The sequence below is a fragment of the Aulonocara stuartgranti genome (genome assembly GCF_965226115.1).
Source record: "Aulonocara stuartgranti genome assembly, chromosome: 2".
NCBI classification, from domain to species: domain Eukaryota; kingdom Metazoa; phylum Chordata; class Actinopteri; order Cichliformes; family Cichlidae; genus Aulonocara; species Aulonocara stuartgranti.
The window spans coordinates 35,095,174-35,107,710 of NC_138940.1; the positions used below are offsets into that span (position 1 = coordinate 35,095,174).

Sequence of the window (12,537 nt, forward strand, 5' to 3'; positions counted from 1 at the left end):
TTGCATCATGACAGACTACAAATTTTGCAAGACAACATGCTGCTGGAAATGATTCCAAGCGCAGTAACGCATTAGTCACGCACAAAAGTTGGTGCGTGGGTCAAGACTCATGATACTTCTTTATTTTTTTTGTCTTTTGTCCCAGAAAGCACCGCTGGTTTATTCTGTAAAATAAAAAATTTCCAAACACGTACACACACACACACACACACACACACACACACACACACACACACACACACAGACTGTCGCTCTCTTCCACTCTCTAATTTTTGTCCACATTCCATTAACTTCCCTCTCTCTCTGGCTATAAATATCCCTGCATGTCAGATTGGACGAGAGCGAGGGCTTTAGTGGCTTTATGGAAAAGAAAAAAGGGGAGTGAGAGATGGGGGAGGTAAGTATAGATAGATGGGGGGTAAATGGGAATAGGGAGGGTAGAATGGGTGGGAGAGCTTCGGGATTTTGCGGGGGTTTGGTTTAAATGAAACCAGGTGTGTTGTGGGACCAGTGAGAGGGTGAAAAGATGTGGGGGCATGTGCGTGTGTGAATCTGCGAGTTGTGCCTGCGATTTGGACGGGTTTGGAATTTCGGTATTTGGGCCGCAGACCAGGAATTTGCATCCTGGGGGGTCAGGGAGAGGGGGTTTGGGGAGTGGAGGATGGCAGTGCAGGGGGCCAGAGGGGGGGTAAGGGGGCTGTTCCTCTCCTCCCTTTCTCGCTCTCTCTCGCCTCTGCCTGTCTTGCTCGCTCCCTCTCTCTCTTTCTCTCTCCCTCCCTTTCCATGTGCTCAGCTGCTCCAGCTGTCGGTCTCCCCACTCACTCTCTCTCTCAGGGTCATACAGGCAGGAGTTTAAGGGACCACTTCTGTACGCCAACTCGGCTGGGACGACCGCAGCCGGCAGGAGGGACACACTGGTCAGACGGAGACTGAGAGACAGAAGATTCCTCTGTGAGTTTTCCTGTGCTTCTTTAGCCTCTTACACATATCAAAGAATGGCTGTTTGTTAAAGAGAGACTTGCTGGATGACTTACTACGTTTTGCGAGCATTTTAGGGAGAAGTAAGGGAGGTGAGATGTACCTCTTACCCACTTTTTCTTGTACAGGCCATACACGTCACACTTGCACCACTGCCCTGCTCTCTGCTCTGCTCTCCCAGCTGCACTTGGCTCCTTATGAGAGCCAAGATAACGTGGCTAACTGTGTCTGAGTAGTTTACTTCTTGGCTCTGACTGTAATATGGGGTTAGACAGGAAGAGAGGCAGTGAGTCACAGGGCACATGTTATCGTACTGTAATATTGCAAAATCCTTCCGCCTCATCCCTCTTGTACAACTTTCAACGTCAGTGTCACAAGATCAGTTTAGTCTCTAGGTGGGGGAAGTTCAAAATCTGAAACACAAACAGTCAACATGTAGACGAGTTCTCTAAACCTGGATGACCTCACAGTGCACAACTGCTGTTTCACTTTTTGTGTAATCAATTTCCTGCAGGTAAAAGCAGATGTTTCCACTTTAAGGTGGGGATTAGAAAAAGCAAGCATGTCAAAGTTTTCTGAACTCTAACACAAAAGCATCACATGTTAGAGTTCAGGAGGAACATGTTTTACCTTGTGAGTGAGTTTCTCCGACAGGGCGTTATTTCTGTCTTTACCTGTGGAGCTTCCCGGAACAGAAGTCAGGCCGAGTGTGAGATGGAGACTCCCTGATTGTGGATATGCAGGTTCACTGCCACAAATGTAACTGAGCACAGCTGGTGGAGCGCGCTGGGTCACCGTGTTCTCAGGCTGCTCCACGCACAGCCAAGCACATCAACGCAAACTTTGTGTATACACTACAACAAGTGACCATCCTGGAGTCTAAACTCTGTGTGTGTGTGTTCCAGCTGTTGGTCTTTTTTTGGTTTCCATGTGGTCACTGATATAAGCCGCCTGACATTTTGCTTGTTAAGCTGTTCTGAATGTGTGAATTTAAAAATGGGTCATACTTCATTAAGTATCGATGATTTGTATTTTTTATTTTTGTGGGCTAGTAAATGGTAGACTTGTATAAAAAAGAAGCCCACCACAAGTTCCCAGAGTCCAAGATGTCGTTTTCAGATGTCTCATTTTGCCCCACTAATAATCAAACCCTGCTGCATATTTGGGTTACTTTCGTATTGACAGAAAAAGCAGGGGAAACTGCATATTTGTGTAGTTGCTTTCACTGTTTTGCTGGAAAACGAGTCATGAAAATTCTTCCTGATTCATTTTCTATGGATTGACTCATCAGTTATTCAAATCATGTATTTTCCCTGTCAGTGGTGGTCGAATGCAGACAATGAAGTTCTGTATCAGAGCCGCATTCTCTGACATCCTCCTACACATCCTCCAAAGGGATGGGAGGTTAGGGAAGAGTGGCTGGAGGTCTGGCACCAGCTGTCCTCTTATGTGAACTGTGGGGGGTTTCCCAGAACCCGATACTCTGGGAACCACTGTAGTGGCAGGGCATCCCAGCTGAGAACTGGTGCCCACATCCTTGCCACGGGCATTCCAGAGATCTGCCGCCACTTGATCTCCAGCAGCAGGAGGGAAACACCCATGCATCCTTGCTGCCCACACTCAGTAGCCAGTGAGTGACTGGACCCCAGTCTGATGGTCAGTTTGTTTTTGGGTGGTTTCGGGTCAAATTCTTGCTGGTTGTAAGTCACTGTTGGGCCAATTCAGAGAGATCACGCACTGCGGCTGTCTGATTGCGCGGTGGTATGCCTTACCGTCTGAGCTTACAGTGTGAGAGCATATTTTTCTGCTTTTCACCACTCAAAGGTCACGGTGATGTCATTCCTCGAGTATTTCGGGGTGTCCAAGTCACCCTGCGGCCTTCTGTTTGTCTCAGCCTGAAATAAAACAATAAGCAATGCCTGCAAATGTGGCCTCGGGAGTTTATATCAGAGCGTGAGTGTATGCACGTAGACAGGCAGTGATTATGACCTTCCTCCCTGTATTTTAACTGGCGCTCACTCACTTTGCAAACAAGACTTGCTTAGGATTTTTTTATTACTTCAATTTGTCTGTTTTTTTCCCCGTGTCTTTTTGGTCTGGCGGAGATGGAACGGGCAACTTGTTTATGTTTAGGCTCAGCTTAAACACTTATAGCTTCTTTCAGGAACATTAACTGAAGGATGGTTGTGTCATTGCTGCCAGAGAGGCCCAATCCATCAACAATGAACCATGCAATATATATTTACCTTAGAAATACACTACATGGTACAGAACAATGTATTAAAGTAAAAATAGTAATATCAAAAAATATTCTACTATAGGAAAAAATCTTGCAAGAGGTGTGGGTAAAAGACCCCTGTGCATACAGTACTAAGACATCAAAGATAGGGCTCTTAAATAGTGGCCACAGAGACCCTTATATTTTGATAATATATTATAAACATTTAGTCTAAAGCATACTGGAAGTTGATTTAAAGAGGCTAATATGGCAGTTAAATGGTCATGGCTTTTAGTTCTTTACATTCTCATGTTGATTAATAGTGTTTTGGTTAATTTGTTCTACAATAATCCAGGCAGATAAAATAAAAGTGTTTATAATGGACTGATTTATGGTTTGTATATTGTCTATTTTTACTGAACAACAAAAAAGCCAGTTGAATTACTTAATCTAAAAGTAACCAAGATTTATGTTTTACATACATCCAGGCAGGGTACACCATAGACAGGTACTGAAGTTGCTGCAGGGCAAATATATTTTAGATTTTAAATCTATATCAGAAAATAGCCATAGTAACTGAAGCTTTAAAATAAATGTAGTAAATGTTGTGCAGATCTTTTTACCCTGCACTGGTCCCTTGGTTTGATTGAACCCTGTAACTCTGGAGTAGTCATCATCTATCAGTCTCTCGCATCATTCTGGAGGTAATCTGTCCAACTCTTCTTTCATTCATGCACGGCTCTCTGTTTGATTGTCAAACAGTTTTTCACAGTAATGCATAAAGACTATTAAAGGCCCACCACAGGATTTCAGTCATGTATGAATGGCCCAGCGATTATTTTCTTTTTCAGCCATTGTGTTGAAGATGTGCTGCTTTGCTTGATTTCATTGTCCTCTCCCATGATCCAGTTTCAGCCCAGCTCTAGCGGGCAGACTGCCTTACATCTGACTGTGGAATAACTTGGTATACAGGGGAATTCATGGTCCACTCAGTGACTGCAGGGTGCCCAAGTCCAAATAATTACCCCTCCACCACAGTGAGAGACAGTTACTATATGAGGCATTTGTGCTGATATTCTGTCTTTGGCCAAACATCTCCACTTTGGGCTGACCTGTCCAAAGGACATTATTCCAGAAATCTTGTGGTTTGTTCAAAAGCAACAAACTTAAGCTACAAAGCTACAAACATAAGCTACAAACTTTTTTTTCTTTCCCTTCCAAACAAGCCATACTTGTTCAGTCTTTTTCTTACTGGACTGCCATGAACTTTAACATTTAACTGAAGCCTGAAAATTTTAAGTTTCTGTGACCATTGCACAGATTGAATTTGCTTGTCAAACCGGGTTAACACACCTAAACGCTTCAGACCAGCAAACTGCCAAAACATCTGCTTTTATAGAGGTGGTCACAGCTGCTCATGATCACCTAATTCAGTCCATTTCATTATCAGCTCCTGGCTGCTACTTAAACTTTTAATTCTGATAGAAGCAGTAAAGGTGTTTTATAAAGTTCCATGAAAGCTTTCACAGAGCTTTAAATATTTCTTAAATAAGTGTGATTGCACATACTTTTTAAAAGATGTTCAGTTGCTTTCTCTGCACAGCTTTGCATATAAACCGAAACAAGCTCACTTAGACATATGACGACATGACATGTCCTATAATCCATAAAAATCCATAACGTTTTATAAGCAATGTTTTTGTTAAATAAAGATTCATTTACTGAGTACAAATGTTCCCTGTGAAATGCAGTTTAGCTGAAAGTGGCATAAAATTGGAAGTTACGCAAGTAAAGAACCAGAAATTCTACTTAAGTGGAGCATTTAATGTGTTTGGTTATTTTGGCAAAGACAGATTCCCCCGTCCGTTAAACAAGCATGACTCTGATTCTACATAAAATAAGTTTGGTAGGTGCAAACTAATGTAATCTGTGAGAGTGAAACAGCTGAGCAGGAGAGGCTTCTGTAAAAAAAAAATTGATGTTTTGGCCTGGATTGATGCGGGCCCACCGATGCAGCGCTGATACACTGTAAACCGAACCTCTGGAGGCAGCGCTCACCAGGACTGTCACCCTGCCGGCTGCCAGCATGCAGACATAGAGAGCTTTCTGTGAGCAGCTAATATGAAAGTATTTCTGGGATGTTGACTTTGTTATTTTCAGCAAAAAGTTGGAGGACGTCACAGTGTTTATGTTCTTACCTGGCACAGTGATTCACTCCATTTATTCTCGCTGCGATCAAGGGGGAACTGTTTGGTTGTCAAACGGTGAACCGAGTCCAAGAAACGAACTGTTTGCATTCTGACTGACTTCTTAAAACTTGGCTCTGGTGCCTTTGCTTCCAGTTGATTTATCCATCTCAGCTGTGGGAACAGCTAACAGCACAGGAGAGTTTTGAGACAGAATCAAACCGTTTTTGTGATTTTTGAGTTTCGAATCTTGTCTTTTGATGTTTTTTTTTCTTTCCCCCCCACTCCTTCTTTCCCTCTGTCTCTCTCCGTGAACACAGATACCACTGCTCTGCACATCACAAAGGCTCGTCTTCAGGGCACCGCTACCTGCCTGATTGTTGTGTGTGTGCGCTTGTGTGCATGCTCCAGTCCGATCTCCCAATCTCCCATCAAATAGTGCATTAGTATGCAGGGTATTTGTGTGCCAATCTTGTGTGTGTGCATATGTGTGACTGTGCTCCTCCGCAGTGCGATTTCACAGCCACGTTCAGAAAGTGACACCTACACGGTAAGGATGGATGAATCTCTCTCCCTCTCCTACTCCGTTCTTTTTTATTAGCATCTCTTTTCCACACCTGTCACTTCACATTACAGGTTTTGTGTTGAAATGCTGGCCTCCAATCCTCTCTCTGTTCTTTCTTTGTGCTCTTTCTCATTGCCTCATCATCTTCTTGTTCAAAGTTCCACATAAATGTTCCCTTCTCAGGACTTTACAGTGTTCATTGCTGGGGTTAAATTTGGTTTTAATACCATGTTTCTTCAGGCCTCTGGTTTCTCTTTCCATGCAGGTTACAGCAGCATTTTTCCCTTGAATGATAATGACCCTTTTTCCAAACAGTGGCCTTAAATACTTTTTTTTGTTTTTTAGGGTGACATTTTGCTTTAGGAAAGTAGTTTACATGTCACAAATCCTCTAACAGAAGCAGGCTTCTTGTCTTTTTGGCTTAGCAGAGGAAACAAGTTTCTCTATCCTCCCCTTTTTCTTTTCGTTTTAATTTTTTTTACACGTCTCACTACTGGGAAATTTATTATGTATTATGAATACATTATGCAACTACTTGGCACAGGGGGGCTGTTCACATCTTTCTTTCCATCATTTTCTCACACACACACTATGTCTGTTGCGTTTTACAGGAATGCACAGATGGGTATCATTGGGACCCTCAGACTGAGCACTGCAAAGGTAAGGCTATGTTGAATCAAGTAACACCTTGATTCTCCTCTTGCTTCTATAATCTTGCCTTGTGTTTTACATTTCAATCTCCCATCAGACATAAACGAGTGTGAGACCATTCCTGATGCCTGCAAGGGGGAAATGAAGTGCTTCAATCACTATGGAGGCTACCTGTGCCTTCCCCGCTCTGCGTCACTCATCCCTGCTCCAGAGCCTCCTATTACACCCGCTGAGCCCTTAAACCCATGCCCTCTAGGCTACGAGCCTCAGGGAAACAGCTGTGTGGGTGGGTGTCTGGTTTGTTGGTCTGGGGGTTGGAGGTGGACAGGTGGCCGCAGGATCAGCGATTGTTAAGCATGTTTGTGTGTGTGTGTGTGTGGTTGTGTAAACTCATTGTTGGCGGCCACAGATTGTGAGGGACAGGTGGCTGCAACAGGTGTTAGGACTGGAGGCAGCATGTGGGTGCAATCTGTGAGGGTGTGAGTGAGCATGAGTCCACGGGAGGCGGGCAGACAGTGCAGGAATTTGGAAGATTTCACACGAGGACAGCTGCTGTGTTTTAAGACTTGTAGCGAGAAAGTGGCCTGCATGACACAGCAAACATGACTCAACATGATGTTCTCAGCTGCTGGGTGCAAGTGAGGGGAACGTAGTGGCCAGTGGCATGTAACACTCACACTGTATATGTCAGTCATGCTGCATGATGGTGTGTTCGCTCACAATAACAGCGTTTTAAACGTTTGTATCACCACACCCACAAACACAGACATCGATGAGTGCGAGAGACACGAGCACGACTGCCAACCCAGCCAGGAGTGCATCAACTCGGTGGGCGCCTTCACCTGCCAGTGTCCGGATGGATACCGGAAAGTCGGCACAGAGTGCGTTGGTGAGATATTTTGAATTTCACCTTTAATTGGTGTAATTAAGCTTAACTGGGCTATTATGCGTTTCTTTAGTTTCTCTCCTATATACAATGGTGGATTTGAGTCTCAAATAATGAAGTCTGCATACATAAAAGTGTGAGCCAAGAAGTCAGACTTCAGACTGCTCTAAATGCCCAGTTTCCAACTGTTTTTTCTCTTCTTGTGGGAGCAAATGGCAGCTCAGCAAAGACCTCCTTATATGGAAATAAGGCGAGGCTTACAAGCACTCTGTTAACAGCCCATGGCCCTTTGAAACAGACAGAAATAAATAACAATTTGTTTGAACTGTGAATCATTCAAAGCTACAGAGTAAGAATATGAAGCTAGAAAAGAGCATCATAGCCCCCCCCCCCTCTGTGGCAATATGCCCAAAAATCTTTAGAAATTTAAATCTTGTTCTTAATAACTCTCGTTTGTCTCGCAGATATCGATGAGTGCAGGTACAGGTACTGCCAGCATCGCTGTGTCAACGTGCCCGGCTCCTTCTCTTGTCAGTGTGAACCAGGTTTCCATGTGGCAGGAAACAATCGATCTTGCATTGGTGAGTTTTAAGAGTACAGCAGTGTGAGTAACAGTCCTGCATTTCTAATATTGACTAAAAAAACTCTGAAATAATAACAATTTAAAGTAAAAGTATGTTAGGTTAACATCGAGAATTGTAATAGTTGATGTGTAATGATGCCAGTTTTTTTGGATGTTTTTCTTGCAAATGTATACTGCTGCCTCCCTCTCTCAGTATCACTCCCCATTACTTCTTGTTAATGCTGTAGTTAATTTAAACTTCTTTATATTTGTTTGGTAGTTTAGGCTATTTTTTTTTTAAATAATTAGCGCTTCAATAAAACAGTTAATTACATTAGTTGCATAGTTTTTGCCTAATAGTCCAATAAGTTGCCTATTCTGTAAAACAAAGGCTAAAAAAAACTTTCCAAATGCAAAATAGAAGCAAATGGCAATACTGAATTGCCCCCAAACTGTATGTGAGTACAGTTGTCACAGCTACTTTCAAAAGTATAATTGTTTATTGAGGCTTTGACCTCGGAAAAACTCAGCTGATCTCCTTCTTCTTCATCAAATCCATGTGAGTTAAATTTGATGGGATTTGGATTACATCATTATCTTATAACTCCACAACTGTCACTACATAATAAATCACGTTGTTCAAGTTTAATCGGTGCTTTGATTTCCAGAAGTTCATGACATCACCTTTTTCCACCAGATCCAGTCTTACGTTAAAAATAAAACTGGAAAACTGCATGTTCAACACACTGACATGAACACAGAGTTTGGGGTTTTTAACTTTATTAAAATCCTTTGATCCACAGCCTACAACAGACCTCAGATTCTCTGCTTTTCCTCTTTTCAGATGTGAATGAATGTGAGATGGGTGCCCCCTGCTCGCAGAGATGCTACAACACATACGGCACTTTCCTCTGTCGCTGTGATCAGGGCTATGAGCTCGGGCCCGATGGCTTTGAATGTAAAGGTAATGAAGGACAAAAGGAGCGACAGTGATAGTGCACGCTTATCCCTCTCAGTTTTTTTGCTACTTAGTGATCGACAATTAATAAAACCCAACCTTGTGAATTGTTAGACATCGATGAGTGCAGCTACTCCAGTTACCTGTGCCAGTACCAGTGTGTCAACGAACCAGGGAAGTTCTCGTGCGTGTGCCCAGAGGGATACCGACTGCTGGGCACCAGAATGTGTCAGGGTGAGTGCGCCCGCCTCCATTTCCTCCTGAAACTAACACCTTCCCCTCTGTGCTCTCAGAGTCACAAATGGTGCACTGAGTCAATGCCTATTCATCCTTGTTCTCGAGCCCCTGTCTGCTGTTCAGCGAAACATCACAAGCTGTTTGCTCGCTTTAGATATAAACGAATGTGAAACGGGAGAACACGAGTGCACGGAGACGCAGAACTGCGTGAACATCCACGGACGATACCAGTGTGTGGACAAGAACAGCTGCCAGGAACCTTACATCCAAGTGTCTGACAAGTGAGTGACACTTCGTGAAAGCTTCTGTGTGCGTACGCGAACACGCAACTCCACACACCTTTTCTCAATTACTCAAATATGTGCTGGCCATCGGCTCCGAGTATAATCAGCCCCTGTGCTGAGTTTGGCTCAAACTCTAAGATTACCCCAATTACTTTTTCCACGTACGAGTCCAGCTTTTCAACCTTTTCGTTTGAATGTGTTCCAATGCAATAAGAAAACCATTACATCTGTGAACAAGTGCTGGCTCAGGAACAGGTGTGGGTCACTATTAACATATCCCTGAAGATTTAGTAGTATAAGATGATTTTTAGAAAAACATGAAGGAAAAAAATGGCCACTGTTCAATATTTGTTTAGGTTTTAGCCCTTTGCTCTCAGTCATACTACTCCCTCTGTTGGCTCATTTTCTAACTGCTCATGATGTTTTCCTACTACTAACGCACAACTGTTCTCTTAACTGTAACTGTTTGCTCCTCTCTGTGTGCATTTGTACATCCAGCCGCTGCGTGTGCCCCGTCAACAACCCCGCCTGTCGAGAGCTGCCTTTCTCCATCGTGCACCGCTACATGAGCATCACCTCCGAGCGCTCCGTCCCCTCGGACATCTTCCAGATCCAGGCTACCAGCGTCTCTGCGAGGGCTTACAACACCTTCCGCATCCGCTCCGGTGATGAAAACGGAGACTTTTACATCAGGGTGAGGAGAGTGGGATCCTGTAATCACAACACCAGATGTCTTTAGGTCTAAATACTAACTTTAGACTGGTAATAACAATAATAATAATAACAATAACAGTTGCATCGCACTTCACAGTTTGAATAAAACCACACTTGAAAAATAAGTATACATGTTCCAGCATACAGACACAGAGGAAACATATGGTCTTATATTTATTCCCATATACACACTTTCATCCAGGACCAAAAATAATGGTTAAAGAAAACCTATCCTATAAAAATAAGTGTTTAAAACAAACCACTGAATCAGCTGACCTAAGAGCGTGAAACAGTTAAGACCCTGATCACATGATAGGAGAGGCTGACCTCAATAACTGAGTTATATACCCAGGAGCCTGGACATGTAGATTTTATATGCTATTAGTACAATTTTAAAAGGCAAGACTCACTTATTTTAAATCTACTATGTGTTTGGCATTGAGTATTTGTTTTCCCCTGCACATGTCCATCATCTGAGCCTCGCCTCTCTAACTTTGTCTCCAAACTGCTCAACCTGAGCTTTCCCTCTGATGAGCTCATTTCTAATCCTGTCCATTGAAAACCTCAACATCTTCAGCTCTTCCTCATGTATTTTCATCAGTGCCACCATCTCCAAACCATCTTTTAAACTGTCCTTTTCATAGTTGACCCCCAGTAAAACTTGATAAGACATGTAATGTTGGGTGTTTTGGGTGCAATGCCCACACACCCACTAAAATCACTGAAACCTCCTCCACAGACACACAAAACAAAGGTACGATAAGTAACCTCATCTCACATTGTTTCGACTTTCATAAGCACACGTGGTTCATTACACGTATTTCTTCTTTATTTTTTCGCTTGGACTTCTTAATGTGCCGCCTGTGTTCTACTTTCACCTCACTCGTCTAGTTTTCTAGCTCCTGTTTAGGGCAAAACGGACTCTATTACCATTTTTATTGGTACATGTACTTTGGTAAGCGCAGCCCAGTGTCAACCTGAGGAGAATTTTAATCAGCTCGAATAAATGAAAAACAACTGTGTGGATGTGCAGATTCTTGAAAAAAGAAAGAAGAAGCTCACCTCATATAGAGGTGATGAGACGTTTTAAAAGAAGACACTTTGACATGTGACAGTGAGAAGAGCACCAGTGTAAATGCCACTCTGCTTTAACACTCCATTATTTTCTGTCTTCCCCAGCAAATCAATAACATCAGTGCCATGCTGGTGCTGGCCCGTGCCGTGTCAGGGCCCAGAGAGTACACGTTGGACCTGGAGATGGTGTCCATTAACCCCCTGGTCAACTACCAGAACAACTATCAGACAAGCTCCGCCCTCAGACTCTCCATCTACGTCGGGCCATACACCTTTTAAAGAAGAAGAGTTGGAGGTGACACGGAGAGCGAGACACAGACACAAACAAGGAGAAAGAAGCTGTAAAACACAAGTGGTGGATGCAGTTCAACCAGTCACTGTGATGTTAAACTAATAGCTTTTTATACTGTGTTGTCCACGGAGAGTGACAGTTTTCTGTCTGCCCTCACTATGTGTAAAAATATACATGCAGTACCGTATGCAAACACATTGTAGCAGCAATGTCTCACAGATAACCAGCAGCCTTAAAATAATTAGTCCTGTCAAAGTCATTCCCCATTTTCCTGTTATCATGTTTACGGTTATTCAGTCATTCGTGTAGAAAAGAGGTTTTTCTGCATTCATGGCGATAACGAATCTGTGTGACATATTTTCTGTCTGCCTTCAGGTGGAATGATTCACGCCGGGCGTCACCAGACTTATCCGTTTCACAGTTTACACCCTTATCTTCTTCTGTTTGTCACTTTATTCTTGTCAGCCCTGTTTCCTGTTGACAGACGTGATTCAGTAACCACTCACATCAGACCTCAGCACCCACGCTCCTCCTTCGCCCGCCGCTGTTCATTTCCCGATGAAATCTCCGCCACTGTTGTTCCTGAGTGTTGTACTTTGTTTTTTTTGTTTTTTTTTTTTAATTTTTGTTTTTAAGATTTGAACCCAAATAAAACAATAAACCCTTTCAACCATGTGTCAAGAACTAAATATAGTTTCTTTATTTCAGGTCCCTGTGGAATTTCTAGCACGCTTAGCGAGCTGAAACAAGTACTCGGTTTACTGATAAATTAATTGGTGAGGATTCTTTTAACCTTTTATATATTATATAATGGATTATGTTTGGGTTTCAACTGCAAAATGGAGCGCCATAAAATTAAGGACTGGTCAGCAGATCATAAGTATTAGAAAACCTAATATTTTCTGACAAGCATAGTGAAGCACTGGGAAATT

At 43.0% G+C, this 12,537-nt stretch overlaps 1 protein-coding gene across 2 annotated transcripts; it reads left to right on the forward strand.

Annotated features, from left to right (window-relative positions):
- The first annotated feature begins 732 nt into the window (after nt 1-732).
- Nucleotides 733-12,280, forward strand: efemp2a (EGF containing fibulin extracellular matrix protein 2a). Of its 2 annotated transcripts, XM_082555038.1 has the most exons (12): nt 733-951; nt 5,703-5,932; nt 6,559-6,607; nt 6,696-6,884; nt 7,365-7,487; nt 7,949-8,065; nt 8,891-9,010; nt 9,119-9,238; nt 9,396-9,522; nt 10,024-10,219; nt 11,419-11,608; nt 11,981-12,280. In XM_082555038.1, the coding sequence occupies exons 2-11, from the start codon at nt 5,831-5,833 to the stop codon at nt 11,590-11,592; spliced, it is 1,317 nt and encodes a 438-aa protein (XP_082411164.1). In that variant the 5' UTR covers nt 733-951; nt 5,703-5,830; the 3' UTR covers nt 11,593-11,608; nt 11,981-12,280. The 2 variants fall into 2 exon arrangements, with proteins under 2 accessions (XP_082411164.1, XP_082411163.1); XM_082555037.1 differs by having other exon boundaries at nt 11,419-12,280.
- Nucleotides 12,281-12,537: the final 257 nt, after the last annotated feature.